This window comes from Pseudonaja textilis, chromosome 2, assembly GCF_049901715.1.
Source record: "Pseudonaja textilis isolate UNSWEBS1 chromosome 2, rPseTex1.2, whole genome shotgun sequence".
Taxonomy (NCBI): domain Eukaryota; kingdom Metazoa; phylum Chordata; class Lepidosauria; order Squamata; family Elapidae; genus Pseudonaja; species Pseudonaja textilis.
Window position 1 is genome coordinate 27,657,694 of NC_141991.1, and position 26,172 is coordinate 27,683,865.

General features: G+C 35.6%; 1 protein-coding gene across 7 annotated transcripts in view; it reads left to right on the plus strand.

The window, feature by feature from the left end:
* ATXN7 (ataxin 7) overlaps positions 1-26,172 on the plus strand; it is a 129,735-nt gene that overhangs the window by 63,037 nt on the left and 40,526 nt on the right. For 4 of the 7 annotated variants that reach the window (XM_087923603.1, XM_026721881.2, XM_087923604.1 and 1 more), the window contains one exon: positions 18,355-18,459. In XM_087923603.1, coding sequence (XP_087779729.1) covers positions 18,355-18,459 — 105 coding nt within the window. Of the gene's footprint in view, positions 1-8,410; positions 8,441-18,354; positions 18,460-26,172 lie in introns of all 7 variants that reach the window. The other 3 variants (XM_087923601.1, XM_087923600.1, XM_087923602.1) reach the window with 1 other exon arrangement.

The following is a 26,172-nucleotide window of genomic DNA, read 5'->3' on the forward strand; positions in this document are numbered from 1 at the left end:
AAGTACATGCTCTGTAGTTTTTGTGTGTCCAGAGTCCCAAAGGTGTCGCCTTTCTGAGTAAGGAATCTTCCAGTATTGCTCTTCAAAAACAGCTCTACGGAGGGCATGACACCATGCAGAGTAAAGGGCCTTCTGTGTTTTGGTATTTTGTGTTTAGTTAGTTGTACCATGTGGGAGCAGAGGTATTAAGCCATATAATTTTCCAGATGATACTAATTGAAAAAAAATGTATATTTGGGCTTATTATATGTGTGTTACATAGCTAAATAAAACCTTCTGAACAAGATATAATTTCATTCTTTCAGAATTCTCTAATTTTGTCAATGCTTTGATTTTGATTCTGTAGGTTTTTTTTTAATTTACTGAAGGGAATGACCATTAGCACTTGATGCTGTGTATGTCAAAGCAGCATCTCTTCTGTCTCTCGTTAGAAGAAAAGTGCATCAGTTTATAAACCAAGTAGTAGTAGATGATTGATCACATTTTTTGCTCTAAACTACAGGATTCTGAATGACTTAACAAAAAAAAAAAAAAACCACATAATGGGGTGATTTTGATTTTTGTTCTGTGCGTTTCATATATCCTATCATTCCTAATTCCAAAAAGTTATTATAGCTTAAACTGGCTTTTATTTATTTATTATTAAACTTTTATGCTGCTCATTTTGCTGAGGCGATTCTAGACTGCTTACGGTCATACAAAAATCATACTTAGCAGGATGCTGAATTGTATATGATACTCCAGCTGTTGGCTATTATGTTTCCCTCTTTAGCTAAAAACCACTAGTAACATATTTAAAAACAAAAGAAAAACCATTTTGGCTTTCAGTGGTTAACTGGATGCTAATAAGAAATCCACAAGCAGACATGAGGAACATGTTTTTCTTCCCATTCATGCTTTTCATAACTGATATTAAAAGACTTACTAGAAATAATATATTAAGGTGGTTGAATATAGGGCAAAAGTATTATGAGGTTTTGCATTATTTCATAAGTACTAAGGATTCCCAGAAGATACATTAAAAATAGTGGTAAGGGAAAAATTAAATACAGAAGTTATTACACACATACTATTTTGTTTTATGCCTTCATTCGTTGTTGGCCAACTAAATTCAGGATATGCTTTAGAAAACAAGTTGCCAGTGTAAGCACATTAACTACAAGCATGTAGTTAAGTGACACTCTCAAAGGACTGTTAAGACCATTTTTAGTTCACATATTGCTGCATAGCATGGATCAGATATTTTTGTAGAAACTCTTAAATAATGACTTAATTTTGACCCAATTAAATTCCATTTTTTGTTTTGAAATAATTATGTGTATGCCAGCAACAGTATCCTTAATAAATAAAATGCTTGGTGGTAAGTGTTTAACACTTTACACATTAAAGCTACATTTCAGTGAAAAAATAACTACTACTAGAGTTATCATCTGTTGGATTATTTTCTTTATGAAATAAATCAATCAAACATTGAAGTCAGACTATTTTGTACATTGTGGCCCACATAAAGGTCTAATAACCTTCACACACAAAACTTCAACAAAATTGAAAGAGAGCAAATATTTTTTCACAACATCTCTGCGCATAGATATATTACTTTTATATTTATACAAACTTCATGTGCTTATCTGTATTTTGGTGTATGGCAGAATTTCTAAAATTTTGCTTTAATTTGGTAAATAAATTCATAAAATTACCGCACCTTTCATCTTTAGTGGCTGAAATACATGATTGCATTGAGGTTAAGTTTGGCAAAAGATAAAATATATCACTGATTTTAATACTTACAACTGTTCTTAGTGACTGTTTGAAGTTACAACAGCACTAACATGACTCTTTTTCACACTTACAACTATTGCAGCATTCCCATCATTACATGATCAAAATGCAGGCACTTGGCAACTGGCATATATTTCTGACAGTTGCTAGGTTGTCCTGGGGTCACGTGGGGAAGCTAAATTCACTTAACTGCATTATTGAACAACTTTGGCAAGAAAGGGTATAAAAAGGGGCAAAACTCATTTAACAAATGTCTCAATTAGCAACTTAAATTGTGAGCCCAATTGTCATAAATCAAGGACTACTTCTAATGATATTTTAATCTATATATAAAACAAAACAGTGATAGGACCTTTCAGATTTATGATATAAAATCTTCACTTTGGAGATATTTCCATAAGATAATTACATTTAAAACCTTTTTTTTTTTAGTTGGAAGGATGGGTTTGCTTATCTTGGTTTTATTTTTCAGACTGCCTCTTATTTTTCATTTCACATTTGGAATCTTTATAACTGCAACTATAAATTCTGAATTTGTCACTAGATTTGAAGTTGTCACTCGATGCAGGCCAGGAGCAAATACTGAGTATATATGCCATGAGACTTGTTCACCCAAAGGTGGAGCTCTGTCATTACTCTCTACAGGCTTAGTCTTGGCAAGACACATTCTGACAGTGATCCAGCTGCATGCACTAACTAGGAAATGTGAACATACAAAGCTGGGGCCTTTTAAGGCTGCACCCCAACTCCTGTGTTTGATTGATTGCTCATATTTGCATAGTCACTCATGGCACAGAGACCTGCTTATACAATCAGACAACTGGCTTGTCGAGGCAGAGTGGAAGTTAGAAAATGATTTCCAGCTTCTAAGTTTAAACCATGAAACTTGTGGACGCAAAGTTAGAATCCTGGCAGAACTTGCTATGAGCTTTATTTAGGTAAGTTTGCTGTTGGCTTGCTCCAGGTAGGAAATTCTGGTCTCCATTCTACTTTGCAACCTGTCCCCAGATTGTGCCGCCTTCCCCCACCCCACTTAAACTTGCTCACCTTTCCCAGTGCATCACGATCCACAGTTTGAGAACTTCTGGCTTTTAACATGTTTAAGTTGCTTTATAACTATCATATTGTAAGGTACCGTAATTATACAAGACAGTGAAAAGGTCTTTGGACTTGGTTTTGAAGATGATATTCATCCATACCTTTTGTAGAATTGATGTGGTTATATATCCTTCATGACAGTGTAGTTAGCTTCCTATAATATGTATGATATTCCACTGCTGTGCTTTGTACTTGAAATATTCAGAAAAGAATATAGTTTGCACACAGTTTGTGGCCTCCTGCTTAGATTAGCTTGTCAGAAATTAGCCAGGACAAAACTACACCTTGCCAAGATAGTATTTTGATTTGGCACCAATGCAGATAGCGATTTTGAAAAGGTGACCTGAAATAGTTGCAGTGTTGGATTTGCTAGCTAAAATAATCTAATGGTAATATGCCTACAGAGAAAACATTTATTTAATACCTAGAATCAGTTCATTTATGTAATATTTATGTAATGTGTATGTAATATTTATGATACAGTCTAAATCTGTTAATCAGGTGTTAATCCAACTGTTCCTAATTTATACTGAACTACAGTTCTTGTATAAATGTTTGCTTGTATAATGGACATTTGAGAAGGCAACATTTTGATTATTAGAGACTATACTTTTAAAGTAGATCCATACCCAGTGATATCATGAATGTGGAAAGTGGTGGAATTTGCATAGCCATATAGTTATAATGGTGGTACATTCTAATTCTCATGTGCTTACTGTGCAAGCCCAAGACTAAGTCCACAGTTTTTAAAATTAAGTTGTGGTGGTATGATAGAGCTCAGTGTCTTAAAAGCCCAAAAGGCAGTATATGAAAAGATACGATTAAAGTAAGGACGGCTTACAAAGATAAAAAGATATGAAGACATATAACCAATGATGCTGGGTTAAACTGACAATATTTCCTAGCTATATTTCCTTTTTTTTAATTACTCCAAATCATAATTTGGGAAGGGGAGGTTGCTGAGCTTTGAGTAGTAGTGCTTTCTCCTAGAGAGGGTATCCTGATTGATACATATACAAACATGTAGGCATTTTCTCTGAAAAGGGAAATTGCAAGTCTGAGAAATATGTTGATTGGGGAAGAGGAGAGAAATGGGATTTAAGAAAATAACAGAGTTGGAAGAGACCTTGGCGGTCTCTAGTCAGCTCAAGCAGGATACCCTATACCATTTCAGACAAGTGGTTGTCCAATCTCTTTTAAAAAACTTTCAAGAGTTGGAGCACCCACAGATTCTGGAGGCAAGTCGTTCCACTGATTAATTTGTTCTGTCAGGAAATTTCCCCTTAGTTCTAGATTGGTTTTCTCTTTGATTGGTTTCCATCCATTGCTTTTTATCTTGCCTTCAGGTCCTTTGAAAAAAAGGTTGATTCCCTCTTTGTGACAACGCTTTAGATAGTGTAACACAATTTAGGGGATTGCCATCCTAATTTAAAACCCAAACCATACAGAATCAGGCTACATTTTTAAAAAAATCACTTTTTTCCATGAATGTTCATAAAATCTTTTTCATATGTTGTGTCAGGCCTAAGATGAAGTGAGGTGATTAATTAGTTTGAGAAATGCCTTTTTAGAAATGACATCTTGCTTACAGTTGGCTAGTGATTCTTTTCTTCACTATTTGTGCTTTTTTAAATCTGAGCCCTTTTAAAATGGGATATCAATTCTGAGATTGCTATAAATATACTTTTTTCCCCTTTTATTTGGGTCTATAAAGGAAGCTTATGCATGTCAAGCAAGTCTGATTTGTGATTGTTGCAAGCAGTCTTGAGGGACCTTTGGCCAATGCACTAAATGGCCTGGACAAATTCCCTATCCAATGTTCCAGTTCTTTCACTTTCCAGATTACTCTCTGTTAGCATTAAAGAAAATGTTCCTCTACAATATTTAGAAACCTTATGAGCATCCAGTTGTAGATTTTCTTCTTTTACCTGGACAAAGGTGTCCTGTCTGTATTCTGCACACAAGAATTCCTGAGAGCTAAGCTGCTGATTGACTCAGTACTTGAAAAAATGCTTACTTAGATATACACTGATGGCATAGAGAAAGACCTCTTAAGAATCAGAGAGTGGCTCAAAATCATAGAGTTTGGACAAAAGAACAGTATGTTCTCATTGTACCAATTCTAAAGATTCTCCAACCTGTTGTGTAAGTGGGGGAGCAGGAGAGCTATCCAGATTTAAGTCAGATTTGATGTCCCATTTTCGTTTGGTCGCGTGTTTTTAAAATGATAATGCTGATAAATACCATTGTTAAATAAAGGTAATCCTCAACTTACAACAGTTCACTTAAGTGACTGTTCAAAAAAAGTGACAGGACCATTTTTTCACCTTTGTATCCCCATGGTCAGGTGATTTACATTCAGATGCTTGGCAACTGACTCATATTTATGACGGTTGCAGTGTCCCGGGGTCATGTCTTCACCTTTTGCAACCTTCTGACAAGCGAAGTCAATGGGGAAACCAGATTCACTTAAAAACCATGTTACTAATTTAACAATTGCAGTGATTCACTTAACAAATGTGGCAAGAAAAGTCATAAAATGGGGCAAAACTCAAATTTCTGACATAAATATAAATAAATATAAATAAGGGCTCAATTGCCCTAAGTTGAAGGTACTTGTATGCTTCCACCTTGACATATCACATTGGCATATTTATTAGAAACAAAGTCATAAAAAGCAAACAGTGCTGATTAAAACAGCACAAAATAGATTCAACATAATAAAACTAAGACAAATTTTAAAGAAAGGGTTTAATAGAGCAAAAATCAGAAAATTCTCAATTGTGAAGGAAAATACATGTTCTCCTGTGGCTGAAACAAGCATGATATTGACTCCAAGTCAGCCTTCCACTCCTTAAATGAAGTTTGGTTTAATCTGTTATGAACGTAATAATAACAGCAACTTTAAGCTTAATAAGATTCCATGGGAGGCTATAGAGGGTTTATGATAAGGATCATAAAAGTTATGCTTTCTTGGACTCTGCCTAAAGTGAACAATTCTATGAGACTAACACTCTATGGATTTGGAAGTGTGAGATATGTGAAATACTTCTTTATGGAACAAAGTCTAAACGGGCCAGTAAAACTGGTTATACAGACATGAATTAAATTATAATTTTAAACAGTGTAGCTAATATCACCTTTTGTACAAGCTTTACAAGTATGTTTGCAAATAGTATAATTCAAAGTGCTTGGCATATGTAGATTGTTATAAGATTTAACCCTCTAACATAGATTATAAACTAAAAATACACTTTTAACAGTATTAAAAATTAGATATCTAGTTTAAACTGATGCAGCAGCTACTGAATGGATTACACTGGTTTAAATAGTTTAGAAAATATACTTGTGCAGATATGGGGAAGTTCAAAAACTGGCCTCAAGTTTTATGTGGTACTAGGTATGAGGTACCAGTAATTTAAAATAGAGCTGTTAGGGTAACAGACTCTGTAGCTATATAGATGATAAAGGAATTTATAAAAACAAAACTCACAGAAAGAGAAAAAAATTCTCAGCATGTTTGAGAAGTAAGATGACTGATAGTTGTTTACTTAGAGCAAGGGTCTTCAAACTTGGTAAATTTGAGACTTGTAGACTTCAACTCCCAGAATTCCTGAGCTAACATGACTGGAGGAGGAATTCTGGGAGTTAAAGTCTACAAATCTTAAATTTGCCAAGTTTGAAGACCCCTAACTTAGAGGAAGATAGCTACTTAATAGACTGGTATTTTAAGAAGTACGCAAACTTTCTCACAGTGTCAAGGATACCGATGATACAGAGTTCTTGAAATCTAACACACACTAAAATATTGGGCATAGTTTAGAAATAACTGATGCTTAGATTTAATTGACTAATTTAGAGGATGAGCTCTATAGAAAGCATTTTACTGACAACAAAAGTAATTGAGTTGAAATATTTTATTTCAGACTTCTCTCCTACCCTCCGTGTTTTTGTTTATTTGAAAGGAGTTGGTTATTAATCAGATGCAGGATTTCCAGAAAGCTCTTTGAATTTTTCTGTTGTTCTATATAAAAGTGACAACAACAACAACAACAACAACAACAACAACAACAACAACAACACAGGAAGAAAGCTAACTAATGGTGAAAATAGTTAATAGTTACATCATCTGGCTTTAGTGCTTTCAGGTTTTCTTTTAAATCTCAAAAATACTCTAACCAAACTTGCTTAAATGTTATATTTTATTTTGCTGTCATCAGTGGTTTCTTAGTGGATTTGTTCATTAATTAATTGTAAATAGTACACAGCCTCTAACTTAGTTGTTTTAAATTAATCATGCATAATAACAACAGCTAAGAAAATCTTCTGAAAGATTTGATCCAGGATGAAAATATGAGCAAGCTTAACTATGGAAGTCTTGTTCTGGTGTCCGGAAGCTATAGCAAGAGGACAGAATTTGACTAAACAAGAAAGAATTAATTGTTAATGCCGTGGGAATCAAGATTGTTTCTCAATGGGGTGCCACTGCCCCTGAGAGAGCAGAAACTAGGGCTGATTAAGCAGGTGGAGGCTGTGGCCAAGCAGGCTTTTGTCCAGCTTTAATTGGTGTGCCAGTTGCATTCCTACCTGAAAGACAAAGTTCACACAACAGTGGCTCATGCCCTCATCTCAACGGGAATACTGCAACATATTCTACATTCTGTCTTTGAAGACGCACCTGGGTAAGTGTAAAAATGCAGCAGACCAGTTACTGGATGGTGTTAACCTGCTAAGATCACATTACACCTTGTTTTTTCTAGGCCTTTATTATCAGTGAGTTTCTGGATGCAATTCAAAGTGCTGAAAAAAGACTGCCTTAATTCATTTTGTGAAGAGAAATGGTAGCTGGGAAGTACCTTTTCTCACTGCTGCTCTGACATTGTGGAATTCTGTCTTCCATCACTTCTAAAGTTCCATATGCTAACTAAAGATAGACCTTTCCCCAAAAGTTTGGTATTAAACATTTCCCACCATCATTAACTGATTTTACTTTGAATTCGTAATATTGATTTATTTGTTGATAATGACTTTTGTTATGTTCTTTTCTTTATTACTCATCATCACTGCTATTATAATTTATCTTCATTGTTACTTTGATTAATTATTGATTGCCTTTATGCTGCATTAACTTCCATGAATGTTTTCTTCAATTGTTGAATAAACATTGTGAATGGGTATAGAACTAGAATAAATAAATACTGAGCAATAGCTTTCTTCATGAGATGGAAAGTAAATATCCATTTCAACTCATTTTTATAATCAAATAAGCATAATTTAATTGATTTCTCTGTTTTTTACCATTGTGCTTCTGTCTGACTTCTCACTTAACAGTTCTTCCTGTCCATCATGAATGATAAAATGGACTCTAGTCCATAAAAGCTTATGTCATAAGGATTTTTAATTGTTTTAAATCAGAATAAACGGACATTTAACTTTAGCTAAAATTTAATAAAAATATTCTTAATTCATCACCTTCTTTTCTCTCTCTCTCTTTCTCTTCTCTCTCTACTTCTTCACTCCATCACAAAAAAAGGAATTCAGTATACATGCCAGAGGAGTCAGGGTGAGCATCTTTCAACTGCATCCATAAAATGTACATTCATAGGCAATTATATAATAATTGTCATAATTATACTTTGAACAGTAAAGAAGAATATTCTTATAAAAATCCCTTGCTGCAACTTTAAAAAAAAATTCATTGTCTCCTTTCCTATTATTATATTACTGCTGTTGTTCTTTCTGGTTTACAACCTATATGCATGTATTTACAAATTGCTTGCTTTTTGTTATGTGTGGTTAGGATTGTAGACTTAGATATCTAGGAAATTCAGCTGTATCTTATCATCTTAACCTCGTTCAGTAACTCTCATAAGTAGATTATTACTCCATTTCTTAATATTTGATCATATAAGGAGGAATACAGACATTTATGTTCAAGCTTCCCTCAACTTACTTGAATGCTAGCTTAGAAAGAAAAGTTAAAATTATTTTCAAAATTCATGTGTAAAAATTTATGAACCCAGATGACCTAATTGAAACTCCTTATTCAGGGGCAGAATCCTATCCATGTGTTGACCCTGTTTTGAATCCTAAACCTATACAAATCAGTCTATCATAGGATTCTGTTTACTTATTTCCCACTACTCGCTTGTACATATTCTGTTAGTCGATGTCCCTTTTAAATATTGGTAGTACTGCTGCAAATGTAGCATATCCTGTCAAAATAGAGCTGAATAGGGATTTCTTGTAATTTAGAAAAAAATACAATAGCAATAGCACTTACACTTAGATACCGCTTTATAGTGCTTTACAGCTCTCTCTAAGCTGTTTATAGTCAGTATATTGCCTCCAACAACCTGGGTCCTCATTTTACCGAACTCAGAAAGATGGAAGGCTGAGTCAAACGAGCCTAGTGAGAATCGAACTGCCGAACTTCTGGCAGTCGGCAGACAGCAGAATTAGCCTGCAATACTGCAATCTAACCACTCTGTCACCACAGCTCTAAATATTTTAGTTCTTTAATTCATTTTAGTTCATTTTTTATTTGCAACTGCATTTGTTTTTAGAACATTTTTTCAGTGTGGTTTACAACACTAAGAACATTGCTTAATTTAAAATAATCAGTGTTTTATTACAAAAAATAAAATATATAAACTGCAGATATTCATTTAAAAAGCTGTAACCGCATACAGATTTGGAATATTTTCTTATTACTTTTCTAAAAAGTTATGGGAGAATAAAAGCATCTATATCTAGTGTCAGAAAGCTAACAAAGTAAACACTTGATGTGTCTTATTTTAGGGCTTGTGTGGAAGAGACCCAATGAGGATTACAGTATGGCACTTGGATGAATCTATGGAATCTTTCTTTCAGATATACGGAGATTCTTCCTTCATGTTCAGCCAGTGAATTATTATTCCTAAATGCTTCTCATATTTTATGTTGCCAAACCAGGTCTCTTCAAATCTATATTTATGCCTATGATTTGTTTACAAAAATTCTTAGTGCATTCATTCTCCTTTATTGATTTCACATTAATCTATCTAATTTTATCTTGTTTGGGTTTAGTCCATTATTCTAGCCTTTCCAGACGGTTTTAAATCTTTTTTTGTTTTGTTACAACTCTTGTTAATACTCCTGTCTGTATATCCCTTATATATTTGATAAATATACTCTATATACCTTCATCCAGGTTGTTAATTGAGTGATCATTGAATCTTGGCTATGAAATATTAAAAACAACATTCATCAAATATGATATAAGACATTAGTAAGAAGCAGTTTCTCTGTTGCTACCTAACAGCATAAGACCTCTTTTTAATAGACTAAGTGGAGACAGGTTTTGTGTTAATCATAAGTATCCACCAAATTGGAGAGTACTCATATTGATTTGTGTTGTTTGTGTAATGATCTATTAACTATCACAAATTAAAGCACTTGTGTCAATTTATATCATTTGTGTGATCATATCATATCATTTGAATCAGGTAATGGTATTCCTATATTGAAATCATTACTATACATATATGATCCAACTTATGTCATTTCGTGAGTTAATGTTCTTTGTATAATGATACTACAGAAGTGATGCTAATTGCTTTGGAAAATCGATTTATTCCATGTCTAATCTAATGTATCAGGATCTGGTGAATTGAGATTTCATTGTAATAATATTTGCAAGCACAAAAATAATTTTAAATCTTTGTTTAGGAAAAATATAAAAGTAGGCAGTGAACTTTTTAAAAGAGTTGATTTACCTGTAAATATTTAAAACCATTATCACTCAATAGCAGTTACTTTAGATTACATTTTTAAATAAAGATGCTGAGAAATTCAGATTTGTCCAACTTTTTTTTTCTAAAAACCTGAAGCATAAATACGTAGGGGATCCATGGTGATAGTTATTGGAAGAAAAACAATCCTCTGATTTTAGAGTTGTCTTGCTTCAGTTATCAATTTTTTTTCAGCTTATTATAAAATAATTTAAAGCAATTAGATCATTGTTAGTAACTACAGTTCCAAATAATTCTGATTTTTAATGGTGACTAGACAACCCACGACCCACTGGGCCATCTTTCAGAGCATATTTGCTTACCAGATTCTGGATTGCTTATTTGAAAATAACCCAGGTTGAACTGAATAGCACTGTCAAACATCAGCACAGGAATTTTTTTATGATATTTTATATTGTGTCATAAACTGTCTTAGGATAATATGTCAGAATGGATTTATAGTTTTCCAAATTTCAGCTTCACAGGAGTTATGGGTCCCATATTTTGGATTTATTCTGTAAGTTATCTGAGGTACCTTGGTTCAAAACGTTTTTCCCTATGGTGTGCCATTTCACCCAGTTAAAGATTATAGGAATCAGAGTTTTAATAGTACATAAATTACTATTATTCAAGCAGTTTGTTTTACATCACTTTGAATTAGTATGTATTTTATTTTTGCATATGTATACTCTTATAATAGTCTTTGTCTTAAATGTTCAAAAAAGTGATGAATAATTCTGGTGTGTAATATATATATGCTGTGCTCTGCCAGCAGCTCATGAAATTTGCTATGCATATTCTATAAATATTTAAAGCAGTTATACATATATTGTATATAGCAGTTGGATATATTGGCTGTTGGAAAGCTTCTTATAAACTCTTTCAATCAATTGAGAAAATTTTACAAATTGTTTGTTGGAGTTCTGGAAATATACAAACAAATCTAAGGAAACTTTTTGAAGCATCAATTCCAGTTTTCACCTCAACAGCTTCAGTTTATTTTTCAAAATACCATCAAATCATCTGTTGTAAAAGAACAGCTGTTTATATAAAACCAAGCTACACATGGCTCTCATTATTCACAGTACTTCCCTTTCAGTGTTCAATTTAACCAACTAATGGGATTGTGAATATATGTGAATTAGTTTGTTAGGTGTGGTGCTTATGGTTGCCTTCTTCCTACTATGAGGAATATTCCCATTTTCTTCCTTTTCATCTCCTTCTCACTTGGTCATGATAGCTCTCGCTGAGTCAACCCAGTCAAGAATCTTACTGGTTTCTCTGCTGTGTACAACTCTTTCATGAGGCAGGTGAAGCATGTTGTAGTGGCACGATCCAGAGACATCTGCAGTGATACCATGAGGGAACCTCATAGAATCAAGAAGCCAGTGTAAATCCTATATGTTTCTATCTGTCATGAGCTGAACAAGGTACTTTGAAAAAGGCAAACTAGCAAAAGGAAGCCATATGGACCCTTTCACCAAGGCTAACTCAGTAAGAGCTGGGTGACCAGACAAGAAGGGAGATCAAATATGTACTAATCCCTTAAAAGATGTACTTTACTGCATGCGTAGAAGGTCATCCAACATTTTTTTATGTGTGAAAATAAAAATGTCAAATCTGTGGCTGTGCAAAAACCTTTATACATATCAAAAGATTTATTCTCCAAATTGTAGATACATGAAGTCAGAAATAAAGAGCAAGGTTAATAAGAGCCACATTTACTGCATAATCAGAATAGTGGGTTTTCACCGAGGAGCCTTTTGTAAATAGTATTAACAGGCTCCAATCTTACAATGTGAGATACAGAGACAAGAATCTTAAGTGTTTGATGTGATATGGAATTGTAAAAATAAGATGAGGGGTTTCTTTTTGAGATAATAGATAGCTTTGTACTCTTTATACATTGGATAATTATGCCATCTGTCCAAACCAGATCAAACTGGTTGCTACACTGGTATTGTGATAGACTGATATCAACAAAACACGGGGTAATGGAGTCACTTTTGAATGGTAGTGAAACAAGTCTCATATTTTCATTCAGGATAGTAAAGCTCATCTGGTAGTTTCACCATTGCATTGCGCCACTAAGGCACACCCAAAACTTACTCTTTGACTTGGTAGCAATAAGCTGGGGCTGGCTATGTGGTCAACCAGCACACCTTATTTTTTCCAATTCTGTTTTCACAGTTTGAGCTACATGTAGTCCTCAACTTAACAACCATGCATTTAGTGACCAAGGTTTCAGTGACGCTGAAAAAAGTGACTGATGACTTGTCCTTGTGCTTATCACCGTTGCAGCATTCCTAGGGTCATGCGATTGTATTTTGGGCATTTTTGGCAACTGGCATATATTTAAAACAGTTGCAGCATCCCAGGGGTCACATCAGATTATTAATATCCCTTCGGACAATGCCGAAGATGCTGTGAATGATCAAAACTACTAGAAAACACTTGCTGTCCTATGTGCTTTGAGGAGGACCTAATGACAATGAGATTAACATCACCATTTGTGACCTGCCCAGATGGCTTCTAGCAAGCAAAGTCAGTGGGGTAAGCCAGATTTACTTAACAGCCATGTTATTTATTTAACTGCGGTGAATCACTTAAGGAGACTGGGCACAAAAAGTAATTAAATTGGGCATTGCTTAGTGAAGGAAGCTCCAGTCCCAATTATGATCGTAAGTCAATTTCCTCCTGTACAAGAGAGTGGTTGATGTTACAATCCCACTCCTAAAATAGTTTGGAGATGGGAAAAGAGTTTTGCACAAAAGCATAGCACAGAATCATGATTTAATAGAAGAGTTGGTATCTGGGAATTTATTTTAATTACTTATATTGAACTCTGACCAAAAGGCTTTCAATTTTCACACTCAGATTTACGCTACAAGGAAAAAAAACGCCACAGAAAGAAAAGGGGGGAAAAAAGAAGAAGAAAACAGAAAAATTAAGGCAATTGTTTCTAATGTTCCCATTTTCTTACAATGACCAGCTGAAATTCTTAGAATCCCACATGTTTCTTGCTGTTCCTTCCAATTGTCAGTTGCCTGTGTAGAACTTTCCAAGAAAAACTGGTAGGATTCAGATTGTACCCAGCACAATTATTATCAGCACAAAGAAATAATGGTGCGGCTGTTCTTTGCAATTCTGTTGAAATGGACAATATCTATGAGGGTGGGGAGAATTAAACTGATAAAAGCAGCTGTGGTGAAAATCAAGGTATTTTTTTTTAAGTTTTTCACTTATGAATGCCTGTGGCTGCCAACAAATATCAATATCGCTTACTTTCTCTACATTGGAAAGTTATTTCTTTTGTCCAATCCTAATTACCAGTCTTGCTACCACGTTGCTAGGATTGCCTAATTTTAATTGCATCTAATTCAGTATTGAACTGTAATCCTTGTTTTCAAATAAGTGATCCTGAAGACTGTGTTAGCATATGTCCAGAGAGTCAGGCAAAAGTTTAGGGATTTCTCAGATGCTCTGCTTGTCAGGAATCAAGAATGTATTGAATATTATTACAGATTTTAGATTGTGTGCGCATTAGTAAAATCTGTTTATCAGTTAAGGTTGGGAGAAATCTTGGAGGTCTTCTGGTCCTACCGCACTCCTAGTGAAGGGGTCCTTATACCATTCTGGACAAATGGCTACCCAGCCTTTTTTTTAACATATACAGCAGGGGTGTCAAACTCATGTTGTCACACCGGCATCACGTGACGTATCATGACTTTTTTCCCCTTTGCTAAACCTGGGGTGGACATGGCCAGCAATTAACGCATCAGGCCCATGGGCCGGGAGTTTGACACCCCTGATATACAATGATAGAACACCTACAACTTTAAGAGCAGGCTGTTCCATTGCTTAATAGTCAGCAAATTCTTTATTAAATTCAAGTTTGGATCTCTCATTGCACAGCTTCTATCCATCAGTTCTTGTCTTGCTCTTTTTTATGTTTTGGAGTAAGCAGTTATGAAGATAATCAAGCTACAAGCCATGAAGGATTATCAGGATCTTGAATTGTACCAGGCAAATATAACAAACTTTAATGATATTATGTGACAACCTTGGGATATCCTGGTTAATGTGGGTATTTTGCACTAGTTGAAGCTTCCAGGGTTAGGGTTATGCATTCTCAATTTAATTTTAGCAGACTTTATTAATATTGTAAAACATATTACTTCTCACAGCAAACTCCGTAATCTCTTCTGAGACTTTCACAACTGATGTAGAAGTTGCAGAAAGAAATGTGGTTTTTATGTATTCAATTTCTTTTGATTACATATGTTATCAAAATAAAAATTGATCCCAAGAGCAAAAAGTGTTAGTATAAATATCTAGGTTGACATATTAAAATAAATACATATTGAAGAATCTCTTTCGGTAAGTTGTCAATCATAGAGGAAGGATTAAAGTTAGAATTCTAAGGAAATACAAAGACTTATTTGTTTACCTTACCAACTAAACAAATTGCTTCCAAAATATTTTACCAGCATCCCTAGATTTCTTAAAATAACCAAGCATTTAGTATCTTGTTCACTGTGTCATGTTTGTGAAATAAATATAAATGATAGATAATCCCTAGTCGTGTGGGAAATGTTTCAGACTTGGCTTTGTTTCTAGTGTGAAGAATTTCATACATTCCTAGCTGTAATCTGAACTAAAGTTAATAGAGTGCACTGTATTCATTATTGTTACAATTACAGCTGAGTAAGAAAATACCTGCAAAATAGATATGAAAAGTACATCTCTGACACAGCTCTGTGTTCTGTTTGGTTTTTTTGTCTCAACCACAGTGATGTTAGAATCTGTGCTATACCAATTCTAAATTAGTTACAAAAATATGAATATTATGTAGGCTGTTTTGTTGACTAAAGAATTGAAACTATTTAGCTCTTAATTGTGAATAATTAATTAATAAAGTGTGTTCAGTACAAAATAAAAAGTTGATCAGCATGATAATGCCTGTCCAATTATATCAGAAACATGAACATTTGGAATAGATAGGGATAGCGAGCTGGATGGCAAATTTAATAAATATAGTAAATTGCAACTTAAAAAATGAGTTCTCATAGGTATATCCATTTCATGTCTCCTTTAATGCACTGAAAAGACATTCAAAGTATTCACTTCTGAATTCATAAATTGAATTTAAGTAAACTGAAATTTAGAAAACCGTAAATTCTAAATGATTATTTCTTTAGTTTTAGAACAAACCAGCACTAAATGTTATTTTCAGATACTGGCTTGTTCATGAATTAATGATCAAATAATCCTGAATGCTTTGGGGTAAAGGACTTGTGTGTGAGAGAGAGTGGGGTTGCAGAGAGAGAGAGAGAGAGAGAGAGAGAGAGAGAGAGAGAGAGAAACAGGATGGCATAGCTTCTATTGCATCTGAACTCAGATTGTGATTGTCTACAGGCAAAAGATTGCAATATTGTACCAAGAGGTAAGTCTCATTGAATTCCTTCAGTACCTGGCTCTTTTGAAAATGAGCCAGATGTCTACTAAAAAATAACTGACAAAGCCACCTTGAGTATTCTTTGGCTATAGAGTTGAGGTATAATTTAAACTGTGTGTGTGTGTAAATTAGTATTTACTGATCCCTCTTTCTAATTATATCCAAAACTATATTAATTACTAATTACTAACTTATATAATATCGATATCGATAGAGATATTCCAAAACTTGCTAACATAGAACATTAGACAAAAACATAAAACTATATTATTTTAGAATATTTAAAGAAAGTACAATGAATTACACTATAGGGTCTGGTAGAGAAAAGTCCATTTTATTCTATGTGTGAGATTTAAGATATAGAAGTTTTGGAAAACCTCAAAAAACACTATGGTTTTACAGTCTGACAATTGGAATTATATTATTGTATAACTGCTTGGTATTTCTATAAAGTAACATGCAACCGTGTTCCAAATATTTGACTCTTTACTTAACTACAACATATATAAAGATATTCTCAGGTTGAACTGGTCTGCTGCTGATTGCATCTAGGTATTTTTCTTGACAGAGTTACAAAAGCAGTCTGCCATTGCGTTGTTCCAAGATTTTTTTAAAAGGACTTCCCAATCTAAGGCTCCAATTATAGCATAAAAGGCAGGTCCCCATCCAAATACTGAGACCGAAGCTACAACAACTTGTTAGCGATTTTTAATATGTCTTAGCTGTAAGCTTCGTAGGCAGGGGATCTTAACCTGGGCTCTATAACGTGAGGGGGGCGGACTGTCAGCAGATGATTGTGTTCATGGACATCTAATTGAAATGTACCTTGTTAATAAATTACTGAATTAATAAAGAAGCATATTTATTACTATATTACATATTTGTAATTTCTAAATATTGTAACTGTATTTGAGCATAATTGGTTTCCTTTCTAATACTACACATTAAATATATATAGTATGTATTTTATCAATATAATTACATTTTTTTCTGAGAAGGGGGTCCATGGGTTTTGCTAAACTTAAGAACCCCTTTTGTAAAATGAAGCTTGGAATCTGTCCAGATTTTATATAGCATATTATCTTAGCCTTGTGAAAGTAATTTATAACATCTTTAAAGAAAACCTAATTTAAAGCATTAAATAGTATTTAATGTTTAGTAATAACAAAAAATGCTAAATAAAATGTTAGTGAAGTATAGAGTGTTTTTTTATTTACATTTATTTTCCTGTTCGTTTTCTCTCTCTCTCTGATGAGAATTATACTTCTGGGACATTAGATGGTTTAGTTATAATATGCTGATCAATCAGACTAAAAGCTAATTCTTCTGCTTGTGCTAGGAAGCAAGGCCCAGAATATCCATTGTTACATACAAGTGTTATAGATTCATAAATGGATAGAGAAAAGTGTGGCATATTATTTTAATAAATATTCTAATTAACTTCCTACATTTGTGCAAGTTGGATCACAAACAGACTAGCCAACTTTCAGTATAGCTTCAGTATGCTATTTTTGTACTAATTACTAGTTACTCTGCCCAGGCTTCACAGTGCTTTGTTTAATATAATATAAATTTGTTCCTTGTTTAGTTATATGTGAATTATAGCAAAGTAATAATAAATATGTTATTTATGATGAAGAAGAAAACATAATACATTTGATAAAATATGAGAAAGTCTTATATGAACCTCATTTGGCTGATGATCTTCTTTGGAGGTCCTTCTGTTTTTCTCACCATTCAGAAAAAGGGAGTAAAGAGACCTGGGATAGAAACTTTCTAGTTCCAGCTGTTTTATCTGTGTTTTCTAGTTTTATCTATGACAACATTGGAGTAAATATGTTAATTTGGCATATTCATGTTTACTTCTAGGAAATCGGTTAATGTGTTTTATCAGTGTGGTTCAAAATATTTTGAACATTTTATCTCCAGTCTTGGTTTTTAAATATTTTCCCCTACTCTTAACTCTCCTATATACAGTATCTTATCTTGTTAAATTATTGTGTTTAAAATTGGAAATCACAGGGAGCTTTTCTGAGGAGCAAGGTGACTTTAGAAATGCTTTTATAAATATAAATAGTTGAATAACTGCATGCTCATTTTCTCCCTTTGGGCTTTTGCCTCCTGCTGCTTTTGAAGAACGATATCAGGGTTTTAATTATGGTAACATCAAATATTACTTTTACATAACTTGTACACTGATTCTGATTAGCAGTGAGATAAATATATTTATTGTCCTTTTTATTTTAGATATGCCAATATTTGGTCTTTGCCCAGCTCATGATGATTTCTATTTGGTGATGTGTAACCACTGTAATCAGGTCATAAAACCACAGGCATTTCAATCACATTATGGTAAGTACTGAACCATTTTTTAATTGTCGGAGTTTGAAGATTAAGCTTCATAGCTTTTAATTATCTTTGTTTATTATCTTAAAAGCTGATGGTGCATTTGCATTATATAAATATATAAAATATGAATAATTCATTCTGTATTAAATTATAAAAAATAACTGGGCATTTTTAATGTTCAGAGAAACAATGTTAGCACAATAACTATAGCACTGTATTAGTTAGCCTTTGCATATTAAAACTAGGAATGTTATTCTTTATATTTTTATTATAAGTTAGACTTGGATTTGACCTTATAACTACTATTCTGTGCTATCAGGATGGAGTCTGGCTCTTGTAATTTAAACCAGTTGTGCAAATATTACTTCGTTAAAAATGTGCATTTGAATGCCTTTTCCAAACTTTGTTTTATGGGGATTCTAGAGAGAATATCCTTGTGTGCAAGAAAATGTTATATATAGCATTTAATAAGCATTCAGTTATCAAAAGTAATCATAGCTGGGTGAGGGGAATACTCAGTTGTCCTTTCAACTTTATCTTTTGATTTGTGGTTTGTGTTCTGCTGTTTAAAAATGACCTAATGAGGCTCAGCTAGGTGGCAGCACTTAACTGTTCTGGTTGATCTGAAAAAGCTGAGTGGAATCAAGACTCAGAATTTGGCCTGGAGAAATTCTAAAGCTGTAGGCTGCATTAACAAAGAAATGTTTCTCAAAAATAGAAAAGAAAGAAAACAACAACAGGAATTGAGTTTTCCTTAAAATATAGTATATAAAAGTTCTAAACAAAATTCTCAAAATCTGTATTCTTTACTGCTGCTTAGATTTTGTAATCAGATAGTGAAAAAAAATAATTCTCATTGGAAAATTGGGACTATGGAAAGAAATTGACTTCTACTTACAAATTCCTTTTTTAAAAATTAGAATGGGAGTTCCTAACATTGTGCCATTTAATATATTTTGAGCACATTGTGAGCTCCTTTGTAGAATCGCTACACTTGAAGAGGTTAAATTGGAAAGCTATTTATCAGAAGTCAAAACTCTAAAGATTTTCCCTCTTAATGGCTTTCAGCTCTCCTTCTGCCAGCCATCTTTTCTTCTTTCCGCCATCTTTTCTTTTTCTAGACTTTCCATTTAGAATTCTAGTTCCCTCATTTGATCCTCCTCTTTTCCTTCCTCTCCATTGTTTCTTCATTTTTCTTCCTATTTTATACCATGTCAATCTAATGCCCCAAGATATTAATTTAGTATATAATGGGATTTAATGTGTGTATATGTGTTTCTGGATATTCATTCATCTCATTCATTTTCTTTGTTCAAGTATTTTATACATACACACGATTCTCCTGTTGTAATAATTATTCCCAGTAGTAAAATAAATTTTATTGCACTTCTTTTTCCAGCAATATGATATAAATGAATATGTATCCACTTTGGAGACCATTCTTTAGGAGCATCTATGACATTCTTTCAATTTCTACATCAAGGGTGAGGAACTATGGCTCTTTTATGACATGTGGGCTTCAATTCCCAGAATTCTAGCCAGGAATTCTGGGAGTTGAAGTCCACAAATCAGGAAGGGACCATAGTCCCCCACCTCTGTTCTAGATGAAGCCACTGAGAGACTCTAAACCTATTCAAGTAAAATTTGATTCATACAAACCATGTTAAAAGCAAGAAGAAAACAAAATACAGCAGCACAAACAGAACTTCAGCAATACTGTTAATTACAAATTATACAGTAAAAGGAACACCAATAACCACAGCATTTTATCAGCCACTGCTAAATACAAGTTTATGGACACTAGGAGAAAGAGCATGCAGAGGCAGCAATACTTTAAAGGCAGTATTGCTTTTATAACAACCTATCACAAAAGTAACTCTTTGTAATATATGTTTTGGGGTTATATTGAAAACATGGCTCACACCCTTTTTTCTATAACTTGACAGCAAGCAAAACTTGATTTAGGCTTAGAGTATAACCTAAGAATTTCTCACTTTGCGTAATATTGTAATGGACACAGAGTTCCAGGCTTTGTTTACTTATTTTATTGGAATGGCTACCCAATTGGCAAAATTTCATTAAACGATGTACTATTTCAGTTACAAAGTAATTGGTTAAAGTGACTTACTGAAACACTTCCTACATTGAAGCTGAAGTGCAAAATGCTCCTGAGGAAATGCCAGAGTACTCTGTGTAGTGGTGATACAATTTCATACAGCTCTGCCAAGAAGAAATTAAATCAACCATTGCTAGAACTAGAGATTAAATCCCACTGCTTGAATCTGGAGTTGGTGAACTACTGTTTGAGGACTGGATAAGTATTTATATGGAACCGACTCAAGTTTTAATGGTAATTTGTTAAACTATACACAATAATTAACTCAGGCCTTTTGTTGGTAGTCAGCCACAACTTGTGCCTGTCTGGCACTAGACAGATAGGCTGAGATTCTTTGCTGTGAAGAATAGGAGGAACAACCAATTTTATTTTGGCAATTAAGTCACAGCAGATGGGGAATCTAGTGTTTCAGATACTACTTAAAACACAATAAGTTTTTAGGAACTATTTTTATACTAATTGCAATCTACATGTATCAAAACTGACTTTTCTGCTTGACTATTATGTTGTCAGTAACATTTTTACTGGACACTAACACATATTATGTGGATTAACACCTCAACTGTGAAACGAACTTAAATGTACCTGCAGTTTTAGAAAACCTTGTATTGCTCAAATACAAAGTAGAAAGATCAAAATTTTGTCCCAAGTGAAATGATCAGGATCTTATCCTTTTCTTCTACATTTTGTTCTTCTTTGTTGAAGATGATCCTATCCATCATCACCCATTAATGCTGAAGAACTTTCTCAATACCTATACATCTCATCTCATGAATTCTGTTTCTTCCCAATATTTGTTTCTCTCAACTCAGCAGATAGCTTATATAACACAGTAATTTATAGAATATTTAAACTGTGAAGAAATCTAATGTAGGATGAAACACTTCAAATCTCATAGAAGGGGAAATATATACTTTCTTCAGTATGAGATTGAGACACCTATTGTCTGTATTAAAGAAAAAGTTTGATACTCATCTATCTGCACCCTAGCACAAGATCAGAATAAGTATTGTGAAATTGGGCTTAGCCCAACTTCACAATATATGGTAATCCTCCTTGAACTCTCAGTGGCCTTTGATACCATTTATTTTCTGCATCTTTCTGGGACAATTTAGGAGATTAGGAGTGGGAGGCATGCTATTAAGTTGGTTCTCTTCCTTTCTCTGGGTCTAGTTACAGTCAGGGTTGACAAGGGAGGGGAGATTGAATTTAAGGCCCCTGCTTTGTAGGATGCCACGGGGCTCTTATTCTCCCTGCTCTTATTTAATATCCATATTAAGTAGGGTTGAGATTCAAATTTTTTTAAGAACCGGTTCTGTGGGCGTGGCTTAGTGGGCATGGCTTGGTGGTCATATGACTGGGTGGACGTGGCTTGGTGGTCATGTTATTGGCTGGGTGTGGCCAACTCAATATCATTCACATCAACACACGCATCTCCTCGCCTGGCCTCTCATAACTGTGGGGATGCTGCACCAGTCGTAAGTGTGAAAAATGGTTGTAAGTCACTTTTTTCACTGCCATTGTAACTTTGAATGCTCACTCCACGCAAGCAAAGTACCAGCAAAGGAGGGAAAAAATAACTCCAGAGAAGTTTCTGAGGAAGTCTAGTCCTGCCAAGAATGTAATAAGTGTTAACAGAGAGGCAGTTTCTGTAAGCAACACCAGAATGTTTCCTTCTTGCCTTCCTTACAGGATTAGGCCAGTAATTTCTTCTAACAACCGGTTCTCCGAACTGCTTAGAATGTTAACAACCGGCTCTAGCAAATAGGTGCGAACTGGTAGAATCCCACCCCTGATATTAAGCTGCTGGGTGAGCTCATCTGTCAGCATGACATATACTGGTGATAACTCAGTTATACATTTCTGCCTGGACAAAACAGTTGATGTTATTGAGGTTCTTCCTCAATGCCTGGAGGCTAGTGAAGGGAGGTGGGGAGGTTAGCTTCAGTTCCTTCCTGTTTTTGGTGTTTCATGGTAATCCATATAATACCACTGCTCTGTGAGCTGCACTGGCTCCCAGTGGACTTCCAAGTGCTGGTTGTCACCTTTCAAGCTTTACAATGCTTGGGGCCAGGCTGTTTGTGAAACCCTTCATCTCCCATTGTCTTTTCTCACCCCATCAAATTTAGCAAGTAAGATATATACTCAGGGTTCATTCTATTAAGCAATGTTATCCTGTTGGATCCTCTACTCATGCCTTATCTGTGGCAACACTTTCCCTTTGGGACAACCTGCTCCCAGATTGACCCTGAACCTCTTAGCCTTCTGTAAGACATTAAATAACCTGTTCCCCCAAACATTTGGACTGGGTACTTAGGAGAGAGAGCTTTGTTGTTCAGTGTGATTATGTGTTCTTTATGAGTTAGATGTTTTTTGAGCTGGGATTTGGTTTTTGTTAACTGTTAATGGTGATGATTTTAACCAGCGGTGATGATTTTCTCACTCTTGGTATAATGGAAGCCTTATAAATTGTTTAAATAAAGAAATAAGCCTTTCTCTAAACCAGAATTTATCCCTTTTCTAATTAACTAATATTAACGTCTAACATATTCTGCCAAATAAATCTGGATAGCATTGTCTCAAAGAGGCTATCAAAGACTGAACTGCATCGTATAAAGACTCATTTAATGTAAAAGGTTAAACATAATTCCCTTTTTAAGTGAAAAACTGCATTTCCTTTTGATGTGTTTCTTAATAATCATAAAAATCATTTGGGAAATACTTAGTACTATATAAATAATTAAATAACATTCTCTTCCCTGCCATGCTCATAATATTCTTTTGAAAACAGTGGAAGAGAACATTTAATATTGAAAGCACTGTGAGTATACTTAAGATAAAGGTACTACTTACCATCAAACATTGTAAAGGTGGAAGAAACATAGCATGCAGGAGTTGAAGTAGTTCTCTAATGAGAAAAGGTAAAATTATATTGGTTTGATGGGAATTGATGGGTGGAAATATACTATCACCTTGTTTGAAATTTTCATTCTCCAATGAGCTGCTCAGAGCATCCAGTAGTGGGAGGTGCTTCAGTCTCTGTCTGGATAGGCTGGGCTTAATTGATAGGACGCTCGTTCTCCTCCACGGGACTCCTCCCTGGTATCCCCCAGTTTTTGCTCAGCCTTCGTTGAGATTGGCAACTATATCCTTGGCTGGAATAGGAGCAAAGATCAGGTCTGACTAGCAAATTTAAATCGACTTGTCATCTTGAGTCCCATAGGCATCCAACAGCAGTAGCGGTCATCTGGCCATCGGAGCGAAGATAGCATCAAAGCTTCCGACGGCACTAATTGATCACCCGGCCGTTGGAGCAAAGATCGTGCCGCTCGCCCACACGGCGATTAGAAGCGGCAACATTAGTTTGCCCCTGCCATTATGAATCCGTCAGTGCTGCACTATTTTAAAAGAGCAGAGTGTGCACCTTAATCAACTACCTGAGGCATTCTCTCCCTCATAGAACACCTGTAGGGGTAGGGGCATCAGCGCTCTTATTCTCCCCTCATCGCCTCCAAGTACAGTTCCAGCCATTTCAGGCTATTAACGAGGTGACAGTTGCTGCTGAGCTCTTGGTGCGCAAATTAACAGCTCATCCAGGCTGGCACATCAATGCGAGCTGTGGCAAGGTTTGCTGTGTCTGTCAGCATAGTGTCCAGAGCATGGAGGTGCTACCAGGAGACAGGCCAGTACATCAGGAGACGTGGAGGAGACCGTAGGAGGGCAACAACCCAGCATCAGGACTGCTACCTCCGCCTTTGTGCAATGAGGGACAGGAGGAGCACTGCCAGAGCCCTGCAAAATGACCTCCAGCGGGCCACAAATGTGCATGCGGCTGCTCAAACGGTCAGAAACAGACTTCATGAAGGTGGTATGAGGGCCCAACATGCACAGGTGGGTGTTATGCTTACAGCCCAACACCTTGCAGGACATTTGGCATTTGCCACAGAACGCCAAGATTGGCAAATTCGCCACTGGCACCCTGTGCTCTTCACAGATGAAAGCAGGTTCACACTGAGCACATGTGACAGACGTGACAGGGTCTGGAGACGCCGTGGAGAACGTTCTGCTGCCTGCAACATCCTCCAGCATGACCAGTTTGGCAGTGGGTCAATAATGGCGTGGGGTGGCATTTCTTTAGAGGGCCGCACAACCCTCCATGTGCTCGCCAGAGGTAGCCTGACTGCCATTAGGTACTGAGATGAGATCCTCAGACCCCTTGTGAGACCATATGCTGGTACGGTTGGCCCTGGGTTCCTCCTAATGCACGACAATGCTAGACCTCATGTGGCTGGAGTGTGTCAGCAGTTCCTGCAAGATGAAGGCATTGATGCTATGGACTGGCCAGCCCGTTCCCCAGACCTGAATCCAATTGAGCACATCTGGGATATCATGTCTCGCTCCATGCACCAATGCCATGTTGCACCACAGACTGTCCAGGAGTTGGGGGATGCTTTAGTCCAGGTGTGGGAGGAGATCCTTCAGGAGACCTTCCGCCACTTCATCAGGAGCATGCCCAGTCATTGTAGGGAGGTCATACAGGCATGTGAAGGCCACACACATGCCCAGGCATTGTAGGGAGGTCATACAGGCATGTGGAGGCCACACACACTACTGAGCCTCATTTTGACTTGTTTTAAGGACATTACATCAAAGTTGGATCAGCCTGTAGTGTTTTTTTCCACTTTAATTTTGAGTGTAACTCCAAATCCAGATCTCCATGGGTTGCTAAATTTGATTTCCATTGATAATTTTTGTGTGATTTTGTTGTCAGCACATTCAACTATGTAATGAACAAAGTATTTAATAAGAATATTTCATTCGTTCAGATCTAGGATGTCTTATTTTTGTGTTCCCTTTATTTTTTTGAGCACTGTATATATAAGTGCAAGCCTGTGTGTGAGTACATATATATAGATTGATCTATACCAATATTATGGACAATATCAATAATGATATTAATAATAATACCATATATATCCATACATATATTAACCTAATTATAGAAGTTAAAAAAGGGGGGGGAGCAATTAAAAATTAATAGGGTCCCCTGCACCTTTTTGGAGCAGGCCCCTGGACATGCCAACTGCCCCAGATATATTTATTTATTTATCTACATTCGCATAGTCTCGCTGGCATATCACAATCAAGGGTCGTAATGGTAAATAAAAATACCAAAGCTCCATCTTCCAAACTTTCATGAACCCAGAACAAGTCAAAGCATCCTAAAGGCCCTTCAAAGGCCGCAGAAAAGTATGCTATTAGATGCCAAAAGGTGTTAGAAGAGCATATGAAGAAATGCATGTGGGATGCTGAAAGGAATTCCCAGCCTTCTTCTCTATCTAGGCTGGCCCAGATGCAAGACACACTACAACTACCCCTGGATCTGTCCATGCCATTCAGGCGTACAGCTCCCGGACCGATCCAGACCGGTTCCTCATTAATTGTGTCAGGGGGTTCCCGAGGCCACCTTTACTCCAACAGCGGCAGGCCTACATCGAGCAATTCCTACCAGAGGAGGTATCTGTGAAAATGAGGGCCTGGATGGAGTTAGCGATTTGTCAGGGCATCGCTGCGAGGGTACAGCAGACCGTACTGGCCAG